This window comes from Panicum virgatum, chromosome 3K (genome assembly GCF_016808335.1).
Source record: "Panicum virgatum strain AP13 chromosome 3K, P.virgatum_v5, whole genome shotgun sequence".
NCBI classification, from domain to species: Eukaryota; Viridiplantae; Streptophyta; class Magnoliopsida; order Poales; family Poaceae; genus Panicum; species Panicum virgatum.
Window position 1 is genome coordinate 61,217,175 of NC_053138.1, and position 19,086 is coordinate 61,236,260.

At 50.0% G+C, this 19,086-nt stretch overlaps 2 protein-coding genes across 2 annotated transcripts; one reads left to right on the forward strand and one right to left on the reverse strand.

Moving 5' to 3' along the window:
• Positions 1-98: 98 nt before the first annotated feature.
• Positions 99-5,636, reverse strand: LOC120700074 (26S proteasome non-ATPase regulatory subunit 11 homolog). Its single transcript, XM_039984237.1, has 2 exons — positions 5,473-5,636; positions 99-1,585 (listed from the first exon to the last, which is right to left on the reverse strand). The coding sequence occupies exon 2, from the start codon at positions 1,574-1,576 to the stop codon at positions 296-298; it is 1,281 nt and encodes a 426-aa protein (XP_039840171.1). The 5' UTR covers positions 1,577-1,585; positions 5,473-5,636; the 3' UTR covers positions 99-295.
• Positions 5,637-7,359: 1,723 nt separating this feature from the next.
• Positions 7,360-10,097, forward strand: LOC120701135 (L-type lectin-domain containing receptor kinase IX.1-like). Its single transcript, XM_039985286.1, has 3 exons — positions 7,360-8,149; positions 8,226-8,748; positions 9,434-10,097. The coding sequence occupies exons 1-3, from the start codon at positions 7,360-7,362 to the stop codon at positions 10,095-10,097; spliced, it is 1,977 nt and encodes a 658-aa protein (XP_039841220.1).
• Positions 10,098-19,086: the final 8,989 nt, after the last annotated feature.

The window sequence follows — 19,086 nt, forward strand, 5'->3', positions numbered from 1 at the left end:
TTTACCCACTGATAACAAATCGCGTAGCACAGCCCAGTCACAAGGTAGCTAACATTAACATGGACCTTGTAACAGTAATATCGTAGTGACATCTAACGTGAAGTAGAAAACATCAAAGCGTTAACATACTCTTCCATCACTCAGAAACAACAGTCTCGTCCATGAGCAACATGGCATAATTGTAGCTCAAACATTCCACAGCCCCAAAGGAATAAAGAAAAAGAACAAATTCAGAATTCATTGTCACTTGCAGAGCTAAGTAAGGCCAGCTAAACTGACAGTAGACCCACATATTTTAAGCCATGATCTTGGCCGATCTCATGTAAAGGCTGTCCACGACCTTCCCGACATTCGTGATTGTCTCGAGCGTGGCGGGGAAGATCTCCTCGGTCTTGGTATCCTCGAATATGATGAGGCAGCCAGCACCCTGATCCAGAGTCCCCGCGAATTTCTTGTCGAGGATCATCTGGGACAGCTTCTTCTCAACATGGCTGATTGGCAGCTCAATCATCTCGGCTATGTGTGCAATCTCCACCCTCGAGTAGGGCTCAATCAACCTGCAGAGGTTCTGCTCCAGTAGGGTATCATACAGAGACGAGAGGTGCCTGTGGACGATAGGATCTTCCTCCAGCTGGGCTTTGTAGTCTCGGAGGGCAGTTTCAAAGTACTTCAGAGACCTTTTGGAGTAGGCATCGGCCACAGCTTTCATGGCATCAACATCAGGACCCAGATACTTCAGACCAGCCTTTGAAGAGATGATTCCTGCAACGTCATCAGCTTGATTGACCATTATCTTGCACAGAAGCATGTACTTCAAGCTGAAGATGGCCTTAGGGTCCTCCAGAGAACTGAAAGCTTCAAATGCTTCAAAGAAGTAGCTGTAAGCAGTCTTGTAGTCCTTTTCTTCAGCATGAAGGATTCCACTCTGCAGATCAATGGTGCCCTGCTGAGATGGTGGCACATAAATGGCATTGGCTGCAGTTCTTGCAGCAGTCAGAGAAGCTTTGGCCTTTGGCAGGTTTCTCAGAGAGAAATGGAGTTTGCTCTCCAGAAGGTCAATGTCCACAAGAAGCAACTTGTCGTCCAGTCTCCTGACTTCCTTGATGAGACCAGAAAGGAGCGCAAGGGCCTCAGTATACTCCTGATTCTCTAACAGAAGGGCTGCCAGCCTTGCTTCCACACGCTGCCTGAGGAAGGTACGCTTCTCTGCACGGGTCCAATCTACCATCTCCTTGCAGAGTGAGATCTGAAGCTCAGATGTTCCAGGTATCTTGGCAACAGCATCAATGGTGCCACGCACAATCTTCGCAGTCTTTGCCTTGGGGATCAGTGCAAAGAAGGGCCTGAGCTGGGTCAAAAGATTCCTGAGATCCTCAGCTCTGTTTTCTTTCGTGAGGTAGTTTGTCAGATTTGTAATGGCAAGCTCTTTTACTCTCAGTGCATCCGCTGAAGAAGATGGGTCTTCAAGCACTCGGTCGAGGATTGAGATGGACTCAGAAGCATCCTTAGCCTCCTGAGCCTTTGATATCGACTCAGTGGTAGCAGGAAGGTACGACGATTTCACCGAAGTAGACATCGCCACTCCCTATTACAAGAGAGTTTACCACACATGGTTAGAACATTAAACAGGATGGCCAGAATGTAGAAGACATAATAAGTAATACAAAGTGCAGGGAACTGCAGGATATGGTATGCACATCATCACACATACGAAAATTAGTCTACTCACAAAGTAAATATGCAACTTCAACAGAAAACTAATAACTAGTCGCAGTACACAGGTATTTCATCGTGCCTACATAAAAAAATGTATGCAAATGGAACCAGCAATCATGCACTAAATATGGCTTCCATCAACAACAACAACAACAACATAGCCTTTTTTCCCAAGCAAGTTGGGGTAGGCTAGAGATGAAACCCGAAAGAAATAAGTTCAAGGTTCAGGCACATTGATAGCTAATCTCCAAGCGCTCCTATCCAAAGCTATCTCTTTAGAGATATTCCAATCCTTAAGGTCTCTCTTAACCAACTCATCCCACGTCAGTTTAGGTCTACCTCTACCCCTCTTTACATTATCGACCCGCTCAAGAACCCCAATACGCACCGGCGCCTCAGGAGGCCTTCGTTGGACATGTCCAAACCATCTCAGCCGATGTTGAGTTTCTCCTCAATTGGTGCCACCCCGACCCTATCCCGAATAACTTCGTTCCGGACTCTATCCCTCCTTGTGTGCCCGCAAAACCACCGCAACATCCGCATCTCTGCTACACTCAGTTGCTGCACATGTCGCCTTTTTGTAGGCCAACATTCAGCACCGTATAACATCGCCGGACGAATTGCTGTCCTATAGAATTTGCCTTTTAGCTTTTGTGGCACCCTCTTGTCACAAAGGATGCCAGAAGCTTGCCGCCATTTCAACCAGCCAGCTGAAATTCTATGCCTAACATCTTCATCAATGTCGCCATCCTTTTGTAGCACCGATCCTAAATACCGAAAAGTATCCTTCTGTACCACCACTTGCCCATCTAGACTAACGTCTCCCCCCTCATGCCTAGTCGCGCTGAAATCGCACATCATGTACTCGGTCTTGGTCCTACTAAGTCTGAACCCTTTCGACTCTAACGTGCGTCTCCACAGCTCTAACTTCCTATTAACCCCTGCCCTACTCTCGTCAACTAGCACCACATCATCAGCAAAGAGCATACACCAAGGGATCTCACCTTGTATATCCCTTGTGACCTCATCCATCACTAAAGCAAATAAATAAGGGCTCAATGCTGACCCCTGGTGTAGGCCTATGTTAATAGGAAAGTCAGTGGTGTTGCCATCACATGTCCGGACAAACGTCGTCGCATCCTTGTACATATCCTTAATGAGGGTAATGTACTTAGTTGGGACTTTGTGCTTCTCCAAAGCCCACCACATGACATGTCTCGGTACTTTGTCATATGCCTTCTCAAGGTCAATGAAGACCATGTGCAAGTCCTTCTTCTGCTCCATATATCTCTCCATCAATTGTCGTATTAAGAAAATCGCCTCCATGGTTGACCTTCCAGGCATGAACCCAAATTGGTTTTGGGTCACACTTGTCACTCTTCTTAGGCGATGCTCGATAACCCTCTCCCAAAGCTTCATCGTATGGCTCATCAGCTTAATCCCACGGTAGTTAGTACAACTTTGAACATCGCCCTTGTTTTTGAAGATAGGTACTAATATACTTCTCCTCCATTCTTCCGGCATCTTGTTTGACCGAAAAATGAGATTAAAAAGCTTAGTTAACCATACTATTGCTCTATCTCCTAGGCATCTCCACACCTCAATGGGAATACCATCAGGGCCCATCGCTTTACCTCTCTTCATTCTCTTCAAAGCCTTCCCGATCTCTACCTCCTGAATTCTCCTCACAAAACGTCTGTTTGTATCGTCAAAAGAGTCATCTAAGTCAAGGGTAGGGCTCTCACTCTCCCCATTAAACAACTTATCAAAGTACTCTCTCCATCTATCCATGATCTCCTCATCCTTCACTAGCAGTCGATCTGTCCCATCCTTAATGCATTTGATTTGGTTGATGTCCCTTGTCTTCCGCTCGCGGATCCTAGCCATCCTATAAATGTCATTCTCCCCTTCTTTCGTGCCTAGCCGCTGATACAGGTCATCATATGCCTTACCCTTTGCTACACTCACAGCTCGCTTTGCAACCCTCTTCGCTAATTTATAGCTCTCGATGTTGGCTGCACTCTTGTCAAGGTAGAGGCGCTTGAAACACTCCTTCTTCTCCTTAATAGCCCTTTGCACCTCGTCGTTCCACCACCAGGTGTCTTTCCCCTCCTGTTTGCCTCCCCTACTCACGCCAAACACCTCTGAGGCCACCTTCCGAACACATGTTGCCATCTTTAGCCACTTGTCATCTGCGTCTTCTCCTTCTTCCCAAGGCCCCTCACCTAGCATCCTTTCCTTAAACGCTTGTGCCGCTTCCCCTCTAAGCTTCCACCACTTTGTTCTCGCAATCTTGGCACATTTGTCCCGGTGGACACGTACCCGAAGACGAAAGTCCGCCACCACAAGCTTGTGTTGAGGGACAACACACTACCCAGGTATCACCTTACAATCTAAGCAATCACGTCTATCATCCCTCCTAGTAAGGATAAAGTCGATCTGGCTCGAGTATTGTCCACTACGAAACGTCACAAGATGGGATTCCCTCTTCTTAAACACTGTATTCGCTATCAACAAGTCGTAGGCTAACGCGAAGTTCAACACATCCTCCCCCTCTTGACTCCTGCTACCATACCCAAAACCCCCGTGCACTCGCTCGAACCCTACATTAGTCGCACCCACATGGCCGTTGAGATCTCCTCCTATGAAGAGTTTCTCGCTGGTAGGCACGATACTAACCATGCTATCTAAATCTTCCCAAAACTGCATCTTGGTGCTCTCACTAAGGCCTACCTGAGGGGCATAGGCACTGATCACATTCAAAACCGAATCTCCAACTACCAACCGGATTAGGATAATCCGGTCGCCTTGCCTTCTAACCTCTACGACTCCATCCTTAAGGCTCCTATCAATCAAGATGCCTACACCATTCCTACCCGGAGTTGCTCCCGTGTACCAAAGCTTGAAGCCAGTATCCTCAACCTCCTTCGCCTTCTGGCCCTTCCATTTAGTCTCCTGAACGCATAGAATATTTACGCGCCTCCTAATTGCTACATCAACTAGCTCTCGCAACTTACCCGTTAGGGACCCTACGAATATGGCTTCCATACCTAACGAAAAAAACGGGGGGGGGGGGGGGGGCTTAGGATTTAGAAACCATTAACGAAGTGAGGTACTGTGCATTCTGAATCAGCTAGGGCGGCTATGCCACACTGCAATTAACATGCTACTTGTTTCTGCCTAAAACATCAATGGACATGGACTCATAACACAACAAAAAAAAAGAAATTGCGGGCACAATGTTTCCTTTTTCTGGTTTGCAGTGTCATAAATTTACTAGAAAATAATTTAAGTTCCATAATGGGACAGGACCAGGACACTACCCTGCATAAAACTAAAACAGTTCCTTAAATCTAGACACAAAGAGGAACACGACACTTGAGTAATTCGGCGAAACCCGTCCATCTCCTCTGGTAGAGGTGGCCCCTTGAACTAGAACGGCCTAGCCAACAAACCAAGCGCGAAGTTAGGGAGATGCTGTGCTCGGAGCAGAGCAAGGGGCACGAATCCTGCCCGGATTGCGCCGAGAACGGCGTCCCGGCTCCGGGCTTCCCAAGGGCGGCGGCACGCGCAGTTCAGCGAGCAGGCGGCTCGCCTGGCAGGGCAAGCGCAGCGAACAAGCCCGCAACTAACCGGGGGCGGCGGGAGTCCGATCTAATTCCACAGCTCGCTGGGAGGAGGAAACGAAACGAAACGAACAGATCCCGCGGAGAGACCGAGCGCGGATCCGTGCAGGCAAGCTAGGGCTCCGTTTACCTTGCCGACGGAGGGAGGAGGAGGAGACGGCGACCTTCTCTTCTTCGTCGGAGCGGGGCGGCGGGCTCCGGTTCGATGGAAGGAGGCGTGAGGGTTCGGCTTGCGGATTCAGTTGAGTCCGCTCAGTCAAGTTTGAGAGATTTTCTACTCTCTTGTGTTCTAAAGAAAATAAAAGAAAGGAAAAGGCTTTCTTGTTTGTAAAGAAAGAAAGAAAAGAGGGAGGCTTTCGTACATTAGGCCCAGTAAGGAACGGGCCAACTTTCGTGTTGCTTGCTTTTCCGGAGGCCGCCGGCAAGTACTCCTCAGTTCCAAATTAAATTATAGATCGTTTAACTTTTTAAACATTAAATTTGAGTTATTCAAAAAAATTATGTAAATATAGTCAAATTTAAGTTATTTAAAAAAAATGTATGGATAATGCAAGTTGTAACAAAAGAAGTAATATTTTGCACAAATTTTCGTGAAACGTCGTCATTCCATTGGGCAAATCTACAGAGCGCTCGAACTTCGATTTGTTCAAACGGAGCAGGTTGCTGATATGACGGTTGATAGGTTGATTGACGAAACTAAGGATGAAGCAAGATTGTGGTGCCAGGCGGGTGCAAAATACCTAGCCATTTTAATTGTGAACACAAGTAACAAGTAATCTCTCTTGCTTTCTTTTCAATTGGGAGCTTTCTGATGCTCCGGCTATTTAGAACTTTTCTAAGTAGGTTTTTCATGTAAAATGCTTTCTCCTTATTAATACATGCCATAATCAGTCCGAGTCTTTTGAAAAAAAAAAGTGTTTCTTCCTTCTTCATCGGATTCATCTTTGCTTTGCCAAAATATGAGCCCTTTTTTTCTTGTAAAACTTGTCAAGACAAAGCTTTCAAAAGAGAAGAGACTAAGGTGTTTAGTTGGGAGCCACAGCTCGCGACGCTACACACGCCCACGCCACATTACAGTCAGACTGAGGGAGCTGTGGCGCCTGGAATGCCCGCCACACTGTGGCTCCCAACCAAAGACGCCGTAAGTTTGTAACAGGTTGCCTGGAAATGTAAAAAAGATAACTGTAGCTACTCCTATCATGGACAACAAATCGACTACCACCGTGCGGTACGGTCGTCCTGCCACGGCGTCCCGAACGCGGCAGGACGAGACAACCCATCTCGTACGGCATGACAGTCGACAGCTCTGAAACATTCATCACCTACCTGAAGTTCAACTAGGACCTGCTCCATGCTCGACTCAACTAGTCAACTTTGACTTCAGAGAAACACAAAACCGTCCTGCTTTAGTTTTACCATTGACCATATGCATGCTCTTGTCTATCTTCCATCTGCCTGAACTTGAAATTTCGAATGGCACCACAAGTGTTTCATTTCAAAGCCCCAACACACAGTAACACACACCTGCTAACTGCTGCAAATGACAAAACCTGAGCAGAAAAGGTGTTAGAGTGCACGTATGATTTTCCCAAAGCCACTTTTTTGAACAAGGACTTGAACACAAACACACCACAACTTCTTTAGAATTGCAGGGAGAGACCGGGTCCGCATGCATTGTAGTTATTAGGACCAAGATAAGGGTTACATTTTACAGCAGTCAAGAGTCATTTTGGCATGCCTCGCTTGCACTGCTGACTCTGATTGCATTGCCGCAGGAAAATGCATGTGTCCTTCCTTTAGTACGCTGGCTATGCTGAATCTGAACGACTGAATATCCAGCTCTAACAAAGCTCCAAAAGATCTTCCACCCCTGAGCATCAGCGTAAAAAAGGGTTCTGAACATCAGCTGTCTGCACGATTTGGATAGAGAGCTGCACGTCTCAAAGAGGGGGACGACGACAGAATGAAGGTGAAAGAAAAAACAGCATGAAACGGCATTGGTAGCCTGCCGATGGCCATGGCTTCTCGTCGCCATCTCGTCTTCGCCCTCGCCACCGTCCTCGCCTTGCTCCGCGCTGTGGCCAAGGACGACGGCAACATCTTGCGGCCGTGGCCGCCTGACTGCTCGACGGCGGACAACTACACGGCCGGCAGCCAGTACCAGAGGAACCTCGCCGAGCTCCTGTCCAGGCTCCCCGCGGCGGCCGGCGACAACGGCTGGTTCTACGAAGGCAGCGCCGGCGCGGGCGCCGACGAGGTGTTGGGCCTCGTCATGTGCTACGCCGACTACAACGCGACGGCGTGCCGGGACTGCCTCTCCAGGGCGCCCGCCGGGATCACGACGGTGTGCCCGGGCAGCCGGAGCGTCCGCGCCATGTACGACGCGTGCACGCTCCGGTACTCGGACACGCCGCCGATCCCGGCCGCCGCCGCGGACCTCGCCGTCCTGTACATAGTGTACCTGGCTTTCCCTGGGGTGTCCGTCACCTCGGAGGGCCTGCGGGAAGCCTGGGTGCCGCTGATGAGCGAGCTCACGGGCGGCGCCGCCGCCTCGCCGCTGCGGCTCGCCAACGGCAGCACGCCGTACTCGAGCTCGCAGGAGATGTACGGGCTGGCGCAGTGCACGAGGGACCTCAACGCCAGCGAGTGCGCGCGGTGCATCGGCAGCTACGTCAGCCAGCTGGGGAAGCTGTTCCCCAACAACTCCGGCGGCGTCGTCAAGGGGTACAGCTGCTACCTGCGCTACCAGGTGGCTGCGCTCGACATCACCCTGCCGCCTGCGCCGGCGCCGGCGCCGCCAGCTCCAGGTGAACATTCGATCGACGCAGACCTCACCTTTATCGATTGACGACATTTCATTTGCGAGGCACCTTCACTCCACAGGGCCTTCATCGTCTTCCAAGACGGGGATCGTCATTGGCGTGTCCGTCTCCGTTGGTTCCGTCTCGATCTTGATGGTTCTGAGCTTCTCCGCGTGGCTTCTTCTCCGGTGGCGGCGGCGGAAGATGGCTAACCTCCACGAGGAAACAAGGGCGATGGAAGACGAGTTCGAGAAAGGGACCGGGCCAAAGCGGTTCCGCTACGGGGAGCTCGTCCTTGCCACGGACAACTTCTCGGACAGGCAGAAGCTCGGAGAAGGCGGGTTCGGGTCGGTGTACAGGGGATTCCTGAGGGAGATGAACCTTCACGTCGCCATCAAGAGGGTGTCCAAGGGCTCCAAGCAAGGGAGGAAGGAGTACGCCTCGGAGGTGAGGATCATCAGCCGGCTGAGGCACCGTCACCTGGTGCAGCTCGTCGGCTGGTGTCACGGCGGTGGCGATCTCCTCCTCGTCTACGAGCTGATGCCCAACGGCAGCCTCGACAAACATCTATATAGTGGAGATAACAAATTATCATGGTCACTCAGGCAAGTGTTTACGGCTATATAGTGTTTACGATTTTTTCCACTAAGCATCTCGTGTTTTCTAAGGGGAAAAAATCTAATTTATACCTTCGATCTATAAAACTAAGCCCGAATTTCAACCTTCAACTACGAAACCGGAGAATATAGGTTATCCGACTGTTGAAACCGAACAAATTTGATTCTTTAGGTGGTTTCTATTTTGTGAAAATTAAAAATATTCTTTTATACTAAAAAATTCAAAGTAATTCATTTAGATAAAAAAATGAAATGTGTATCAAAAGTTTTCTTAGCGCAATACTTGTCAGCTATTCAAATTTCGTCCTTTAGGGGATTTTTCATTTTTTAGAATAACTAAGATTCAAATAAATAGAGCAATAATAGATAGGTTAATTTTTTTTTAGAAAATTTGGTACTAGCTATTTTCATATTTTTTTATTCAAAATGAATTAGTTTTGATTGTTTAAATCTAATTAGAATTTATTTTTTTCCAAAAATTACATAAAATCACGTTTCGAAACCACACAAGGGCTAAATTTGCCCAATTTCGACAGTTCGATATCCTCTATTATCCAGTTTTATAGTTGAAAAAAATTAAATTTTTGTGACAGTTCAAGAGCGTGAACTCTAACTTTTCCTTTTTGTACACGAGATCCTCCTCGGCGATTCTTCAACATCATGTATTGTGCAGGCACAAGATTGTTCTCGAGATCGCCTCGGCGATTCTTTACCTGCACCAAGAGTGGGAGCAGTGCGTCATGCACAGGGACATCAAGCCGAGCAACGTGATGCTGGACGCCTCCTTCACCGCCAAGCTCGGCGACTTCGGGCTCGCCAGGCTCGTCGACCACGCCCGGGGCTCCCACACCACGGTGCTCGCCGGCACGCTGGGGTACATGGACCCAGAGTGCAGGGTGAGAGGCCGGGCCAGCGCCCAGTCCGACGTCTACAGCTTCGGCGTCGTCCTCCTCGAGGTCGCGTGCGGCCGGGGCCCCGCCGTCGTGCTCGGCGACGACGCCGTGATCCACCTGTCGCGGCACGTCTCGGAGCTCCACGGCCAGGGAAGCGTCCTCGACGCCGCCGACCCGCGGCTTGGCGGGGAGTTCGACGCCCGGGAGATGGAGAGCGTGCTGGTGGCCGGGCTCTGGTGTACGCAGGGCGGCCGGAACACGAGGCCGTCCATCAGGCAGGTCCTCGCCGTGCTGCGGTTCGAGCTGCCGCTGCCGTGCCTCCTCCCTGTCCCTGAGAGGGCGCCGGTGGTGGCGTACACGCCGCCGGCTGGCCTGCTGATGAACTCTGATCCATCTTCTCATGATGGGACAAACAGCACCTCTGCAATGTCAACAAGTGTCTAGCGGCTGTTGGGAATGATCTTGTGTCTTAACCTTGCGCTATGATGATGCCTAGTTCATCTTTATTTGTGTTGTGAACAGATTTTGAATGTCATGCAGATCACTTATTGCCATTCCGTCACACCCATAGTCACCGGAACGCCGTTCCGAGGATGGGAACGGGGAACATTTCCGTCCCTGCAGTGTAAAAATCCATCCCAAATGCCGTTCCCTATTCCCTGTTTTTTGATCCGCCATCCCGGGAACTTTGGTGACAATGGTCACACCATATCAATTCTCTAGCCATCATCCACCGTCAGAGCCACCGCTGGCGGTACTGATTGTCATAGGTGTGCCAAAGCTGGAGGAGCTGCCGATCACAGAACAGGAAACAACGCATTGGCCACCAGTGGCGCAAGGCGTGCTGCGACGGCCGGCGTCCTCGCCGGAAGGATGGGCAGCGTGGCATCGAACCGGGGCGTGTTCACTGCGTGCCAGACATCTAGTCTCGACCGTCTGTGTACCCCTACTGCAAACTGATGCAAGATACACGAATTGTCACGAAATGGACGTACATGTTAGATAACTTGGCGTGACGCTGGCCCCTAGGGTTTCTCGTGTATTATGCCTCTAGGTAGACCACCCTAGGCGATACAAGGATTCTCGTGTATTATTATGCCTCTAGGTAGACCACCTAGGGTTTTCACTTGGATCCTCACCCAAAACAAAATTCTCACGTTAGATAACTTGGCATGACGCTGGCCCCATCAAAACTCATGTGCGCTCTGTAATGGCCCCTTGGAAACTGGAGAACACCTTTGTTTGCTTTGCCCTTTCGCCAAGACGATTTGGATTCAGGTTGCCACAAGTGAGAACTTCACGATTGTCCATAGCAATCCACCTGATGACCGTGCTGGCATTACTGAGTGGTGGGAGAAGACAGGTTTGAGGTTATGCCGGTGTTTTTTTACCACCGGCTAGTAATTCTCGTGTATTGGGTGAGGATCCAAGTGAAAATTTTGCACTTATTTTCTGCTGGATCTTGCCAAATGATGAGTTGGTTTTGAAGGCTGCTGCAGGAGCCTAGAATTTGTGCACGGTATGGTGATTTTGTTGAATAGAGTCCACTGCTCGTCCATTTTCAGGTAATTTTATCAGGGAACTCTGGCAGCAAATGCACATCCTGCACACGAATCCAAAGCGAGACAAATTCTTCAACATGTGTGGCAGATGTGATCTTACCCCGCAGTGCCTTGATCCATGTATTGTTGCTCAATTCTTGCTTCACGGTTCTGTTCTTTCTTTTCACTGGCACAATAAGTGCGGCACAAGGTTCCTCGGTGCCTCCCTATCCAACCAACTGCTATGCCAAAATTTCGTCCTATGACCAATGGTAACTATAGTGGAGGCGTTGAAAAGGAAGCGGCTAGGGGTGGAGTCGTCGTGGTCAGCTGACAACGATGATTTCTAGAAATCAGTGACAAATCATTATTATGTTTTGTTCATCAAGGCCCTGTTTAGTTCCTTTTTGCAAAAACGCAAAAAGGTGTAAACTCTCAATTTGAAGTACTAAATGAAGTCTATTTACAAAACTTTTTGCACAGATGGATTGTAAATCGCGAGACGAATCTAATGATGCTAATTAATCCATGATTAATCAATAATTAGCGGATGATTACTGTAGCATCACTGTTGCAAATCATGGATTAAGTAGGCTCATTAGATGCGTCTCGCGATTTACAGCCCAACCATGCAAAAAGTTTTGTAAATAGACTTCGTTTAGTACTTCAAATTAGCAAGATTCCTTTTCACTTTAATGCGTTTACGGCTTTTTTGCGTTTACGGGGTGGGATCTAAACACACCCCAAGTGAGCTGACAACACTTCCTAATGGAGCTGACACCGTCAGAACTCCATCACCTGGCTCCGCCCTGCGGTCCGTCTCATTGCATGGGACCTCCACACCTTGGCTTCCTCTCTCCATTCTTGCCACAGCCAGCATAGGCGTAGGCGCGTAGCGCTCTGCCAAGCTTGTCGAGGTCCAACACCCCAAGACCTCCCATGTCTTTGGGCCTGCTAACTGTTGGCCAATTCACCCAGCAATGACCTCTATTGGCGTCGGATGTTGTCTATTTGTTTTCTTGCCCAAACTGCAAGGGAGAGCTGCCCAAGCTATGACAGATTTTGAATATCAAGCAGATCCCTTATTGCCATTCCGTCACACCATAACAATCCCCTGCACATCATTGGAGCTGGCATCGGTGGCACTGATCGTCGCAGGTGTGCCGTAGAAGCTGCCGGTCACAGGAAACTGAGGAACGAGCACTACTCACTCCTGGCTGTGATGAGTGAATTGTCAACCGTGCGGTGTGATCGAGTGTCGACGGTGAGCTGCCGTGGAGGTGCTGTGGCCAATGGACCGTGCGGTGGACGGCGGTGAAGGGCAGCCGGGACCGGAGCTCGGGCTGGGCGGCAGCTGTGGCGTCCACTCCTGGATCGAGGGCGCAAGTACCGGTGGATGGCGGGTTTCTTGGTTTGCGCCACAAAACCAAGCTGGCGGACGGCGGTTGAAGAAGCCAAGTCGTGGAGGTACGGGCGTCGGTCTCGGGACTGGCGGAGGTGACGGGCGTCGACGGCGTCTAGGGCCTCGCTGCGGGCGAGGAGGTGACGGGCATCGGGCGGCGTCTAGGGCCGTCAGAAGGCCGAGGCGGGAACGGCGTCCAGGGCCACGGCGTGGAGGCGGGAACCTTCCCATGCGTGGAGTTTTGGCGGTTTTCACAAAACCGGCCACCTCACCGGGTTTCGCGGACCCCTCAAAACCGCGGATCAGATCTGCATCGATGTAGCGGCATCGCGGAGAAGGCTTCGAGTCGAAGAAAGAAACTCCGCCGTCGGATGAGATCTTGTACCCTTTCCGGTTTTGCCCCTACGGGCGTTTTAGTGTACGAGTCAGGGTAGAGGTCATTTCTGGGAAGGGACCGGTCTGACCGATCTGTGAGACCGGTCTGACCGGTCGCCCCCGAGGTCGTATAAATACATCTCACCTGCCCCCTTGGACAGGTGAGCCTCCAAGCCACGAGTCTTTTCTGTTTTTCCTTGCTCCTCTCTCTGTTCTAGGGTTAGGCCGAGGTCTCCATGGCAAAGTGGTCTAGATTATAGCTAGGTCCATAAATTTGAGAGGGTGGATGAATGGGTGGAGGTCTAGCTCTTGTATAGCTGAATTCCTCTATAAATCACGATGAATTTGATTGAAATCGAGGACCCTTTTGAGCAGCTCTCTTGCTTTCCCGTTCATCTTTTGTTCTTGGATTGATTTCCTCTCTTTTGGTGGTTTTTGGTATCAAATCTTTCTCTTGGTGGGTTTCGGGACTCCGTGATTTGCATCTCGACCATCTAGCCGAGAGCTAAACCCCCGAGAATCACGAGTCCCTCTGATTGAGGTTTTTGGAGTTTTTGGAAAACCCTCTTTTGCATCTTTCCCCCTCGAAATTCTAGTGATCCTTTGCGTTTTGGGTTAATTCTTTTTGTGGAGAGGTTCGTCTCTATCCCAGGAACCTCCCTGCAAATTTTGAGACCATTTGGTGATGATTTGAACGAGTAATTTTGAAATCACCTCAAGTTCGCGGGCTGGAATTCTGTTCTGGGCAGAAACGGTCTGACCGGTCGGAGCAACCGGTCTGACCGGTCTGGAATTTCAAATCCAGCCCGACCGGTCTGACCGGCCTGAGCGAGCGGTCTGACCGGGCCCTGACTGTGAGATTTGCAGTTTTTCTCGATCGCTTCCGTGTTTTCTCTCGCTCGTTCCTAGGGCTGATTTGTGTTGGTTTAGCTCTTCTATAGCTACTCCACACTTCATCTAGGACTTGAGGGTTTGTGGTGATTTTCGGGATATAGGCCGACGGATCGATTTCGAAAGAAATTTTGATCGGCTCCCATTCACCCCCTCTGGTTGCCAGCTTCGGTCCCTCAATTGGTATCAGAGCTTGGTTAAGATTTTCATTACCCTAACCGGTTCGAAAACCATTTGGCGACCATGGTGAGTCTTGGTAAGATCACTGTGTTTACCGGCGAGGACTATGCCTACTGGAAGGTTCGCATGCAGGCCTTCTTGCATAGCTTAGGAGCCGAGGTTTGGGATATAACAAAGAATCAGGTTTACGAGGTGCTTGCTGTTCGGACCACTCCTCTGCAAGTGACCGAGCACGAGGCTAACGCCAAGGCTGTCAATGCCTTGTTTGCTGGCATTTCTCGAGCGGAGTTCTCACGCGTCCAGGGTTTTTAGGAAGCCCACAAGGTTTGGACGTGCCTTGAGAACTACCACAAGGGCACACCTTAGGTTAAGGCTAGGCTTTTCGAGACTCACCGGCGTGAATATGAGAACTTCACACAAGGGCCGGGTGAGAGCATTGGTGACACGTTCAGTCGGTTTCAATCGATTGTGAATAAAGTCAGTGCGAACAGATCTGCTGATGCCCTTGACTACACAGAGTATGAGAAGGCTCTCAAGTTGCTCTACGCACTTGACGGCTCTGTGTGGGATCTCAAGGTGAACACGATCATTGAGTTTGCAGGCTATGAGACTCTGACCGTGAATGAGCTCTTCAGCAAGCTCAAGGCCACCGAGGTGGATAACCAGACATGAGCCAAGCTCAATGGTGCCCCTTCTTCCAAGAGCATCGCTCTTGTGACTGGCCCAGGTGGATCGAGCTCTAACGCTAACCCTGCTCTTGGCTTTTCTCTTGCCTCTTTGCCTTCTGTTATAGATGAGCAGCTAGAGACGCTGGGCGACGACGACTTGTGCCTCCTCATCAACAAGTTCCAGCATGTCTACCACAACAGGCAGAGGAGGAAGAACCCCGGGTGCTACCACTGCGGCAATCCGAACCACTTTGTCGCCGACTGCCCCAAGAAGTCCGGCGGTGGCCAGAACAACAACCTCGACTACTACCGCCACCGCGACCGCGACGAGGTAGGCTCCAACAAGGAGCGTCGGCGCCACAAGCACCGCAGTCGTGATCGGGGAGGGCGCTTCGACAAGGAGTCGTTCAAGAAGCGCTTCCAGTACAAGGCCAAGAAGCGGGAGAAGGCTTTCCTGGCGCAGCTTAGCGACCTCGACAAGAGCTCCGACATCGACCGCTCTTCTTCACCGACCTCCGACGACGATGACAAGAAGAAGAAGAAGAAGCGGGACAAGGAAGCCACCGGCTTCATCGGCGTTTGCTTGGCGGCCGGTCGGCACAAGAGCTTCTGCATCATGGCGGGTGAGGCCAATGGTGCTCGTGCGTCTCCAGGTGGACATGCTACACCGACGCACGACGACTCTTCTTCTGGATCCGAGAGCGATTCAGAGGTAAACTCCACTATCGACCTGCTTGATACCGAGGTTAGGGAGTTGTACGCCGCTCTCGACAATTAGAAAAGGCTGCTCAAGGAAGCAGCTAGAGAGCGTAAGAAGCTTAGGGCTGAGCTGGCTTGTGCTAGAGAGAAATCTGGTGAGGATGAGTGCGCTGGCTGCATATCTCACATGAATGATCTTATTGCTCTCCGTGCCAAGCATGATGAGAACGTTGCGAACATGGATGTTGCCAAGACTTCGCTTGCTGACGTGTCTCACGAGCTTGCTAGGGCCAAGCATGAACTTGAACTGGCCAAGGACGCTCCTATTGTTAGTGATGTGCTTGAATGTGATGAGTGCTCCATCTTTAAGTCTGATCTAGCTTTTTTGCAGTCTAAGTTTGATACTGTTGTGTGTGAGCTAGAGGAGCTTAGATCTAGGCCTGTTCTACTTGGTGCTTGTAAGCTTTGTCCCACGCTTAGGTCGGAGCTAGATGAGAAGAACGCCTTGATTAAGTCTTTGGGGAAGACTAAGGTCGTGGAGTCTAGCCTACCTATTGATTGTCATGTTTGGCCTGGTCTGATTTCTGATCTGGATAATCTTGCGTTAGAGAAAACCAATTTGGAGAATGAGAACACATACCTTAGGGCGATTCTTAGTCGGGTTTCTAGTAGTGAGTCGCAGTTGGGCATGATGATCAAGCAGTTTAAGTGTGGTGATGGATTTGGGGTCGGTTACACCTACACGAAGTGAGACTTTGACAAGCTGTATGGTAAGATCGACAAGGCTGCTGGAGTTCCTAGTGCTTTAAACACTGCTATTACGAGCACACAGCCTTCGCTTGTCGACCCCGTGGATGGTGTGGTTAAAGAACCATCAAAAGCACCTTCACAGAAGCAGGTTTGGGTTCCAAGGCCCAATGAGCTGAGGAATCCCCTCGATACGCACCCTGCTGCCGCAGCCCAGGTTGCCCAGAAGAAGGGGGCTGCTCCTCCCCGTCCAAAGGCAAGGCCTCCACCTCCCAAGAGAGAGGTGAGGTACCACTGCGAGTACTGTCACAGAGACGGTCACCTGGAGGAGTTTTTCTTCAGGAGGAAGAGGGTTGTGAGGCATGAGCAGGAGAGACGTAACTCGGACATGTACTCTGCTCGAGTGCATGGCCCTCCTCGGCGTGGTGGTAGGCAAGATGCTAGGGCGCGCCGTGTAGGTGGAGGACAGGGAGACGGTGGTGGTTACCGTGCTCCAACAGGTGGTCGCTTTGCCGGTCGTGCTCCTGTTCATTCTCAGTACGGCTATGGACCACGAGACCAAGGCTTTGGAGGAGGTTACGATGCACCACGCTTTCCTCGCGGTGGTGGTCGTCAGCCTCGCGGTAGACGGGACGGGGGATACGCTTTTCCTGATTTTGCTAACCCTTCTGTAGAGCAAATGGCTCGACACTGGTTTGCTTCACACTTTGCTAACCCCAGTGTTGAGACATTTGCTCACCCTTTGTCTCACTACTGATGTGCAGGTTGGAGGCTTGGAGAACAGGTGGATCATGGACTCCGGTTGTTCGCGCCATATGACCGGGAATGACAAATGGTTCTCCAGCCTCACCCCAACACGCCACAAAGAATACATCATATTTGGGGATAATGGTAAGGGCAAGGTACGTGGTGTTGGCGCTGTTAGAGTTTCTGATCGCTTCACCTTGAGAGAGGTTGCTTTAGTTTCGAATTTTGGCTTTAATTTGCTTTCGGTTTCGCAACTTCTTGAGGATGGGTTTGAAGTTCGCTTCAAGGAGGGTTGTTCTCGTGTTTTGGATTCCAGAGGAGACCTGGTTTGCCGGATCGTTCCTCGTGACCACGTTTTCTTGGTCGATTTCATTGGAACTCCTTTTGGTCCTCCTTGTTGCTTGTTGGCTGGTTCTTCTTCTGATCTGTGGAAGTGGCATAGGAGACTTGGACATTTGAGCTTTGACTTGTTGTTGAGATTTAGCTCACTTGGCCTGATCCGAGGATTGCCCAAATTGAAGTTTGAAAATGACTTTGTTTGCCACCCGTGTCGCCACGGGAAGATGGTTGCCACTTCCCATCCGTCTGTTAATCAAGTGATGACCACTCACCCTGGAGAGTTGCTACATATGGACACAGTCGGTCCTTCTCGGGTGAAGTCAGTTGGTAGGAAGTGGTACGTTCTTGTGATCGTGGATGACTTTTCTCGTTATTCTTGGGTCTTTTTCATGAGAACCAAGGATGAGGCTTTCGAGTTTGTTCGAGACTTGATTTTGAGGTTGAAAAACGAGCTACCCCAGGCCATGAGAGCGATTCGCAGTGACAATGGCACAAAATTCAAAAATACTCGTTTTGACACTTTTTGCAGTGATCAAGGTCTTGAACACCAGTATTCTTCCCCCTACACTCCACAGCAGAATGGGGTTGTAGAGCGGAAGAATCGGACGTTGGTTGAGATGGCTAGGACGATGCTCAATGAGCATCGGACTCCTAGAAAGTACTGGGCTGAGGCAGTTAACGCCGCTTGTTATGTGTCCAATCATATTTTCTTGCGTGCTTTCATGCACAAGACTTCTTATGAGTTATGATTTGGACGCCAGCCCCGTGTTGACCATCTCATAGTTTTCGGTTGCCGGTGCTTTGTGCTGAAGGAAGGAAATCTTGATAAGTTTGAGTCTTGGTCGTCTGACGGTATTTTTATCGGTTATGCTTCTCACTCTAGAGCTTACCGTGTGCTGATTATTGATACTAACATCGTCAGAGAGACTTGTGAAGTCACTTTCGACGAGACTGCACCGTGCAATTCTTCTGTCTTTGAGGTTGCAGGAGATGATGAACTCGGCACCCCCATCTTTGAAGATGAGGAGGAAGAAGTTGCGGAGGGTGATGCTGAGGCTACCACGCGTGCTGTGGACCCAGTCACCTCCGCCACGATCTCGGACGATGATGACGGCCCCGACCCGACTACATCCACTTCCCGGGGGCCGATCGAGCAGGCGACTCAGCCTTTCTCAGCTGCACATGAGGAGACACCAACTTTGGTGAAGGAGGAGGCGACTTCGACAAGGGAAGCACCGCGACACATTCAGCGTCGTCACCCACCTTAACAGATGCTAGGTGACCTCAACGAGCGAGTCACACGGTCCAAGGTAACAAGTATCGCTGGCTTTGCTCATTCAGTATTTGTTGCCTCTTTTGAGCCCAAAGATATTGGACACGCTCTTTCTGACTCCAATTGGGTCAATGCCATGCATGAGGAACTTGAAAATTTTGAAAGGAATCAGGTTTGGGTTTTGGTTGAGCCTCCGCCTGCTTGTAATCCCATTGGAACCAAATGGGTTTTCAAGAACAAGCAAGGTGAAAATGGGTTGGTAGTGCGGAACAAGGCTCGGCTTGTAGCCCAGGGTTTTTGCCAAAAAGAAGGTATTGATTATGAGGAAACTTTTGCCCCGGTAGCACGCTTAGAGACGATTCGAATCTTTCTTGCATTTGCTGCTTCCAAGGGTTTTAAAGTATTTCAAATGGATGTGAAATCTGCCTTCTTGAATGGTTTTATTGAAGAGGAAGTTTATGTGAAACAATTCCCTGGTTTTGAAAATCCCAAGTTTCCAAACCGAGTTTACAAACTTCAGAAAGCTCTTTACGGTTTGAAACAGACGCCTAGAGCTTGGTACGATAGGCTT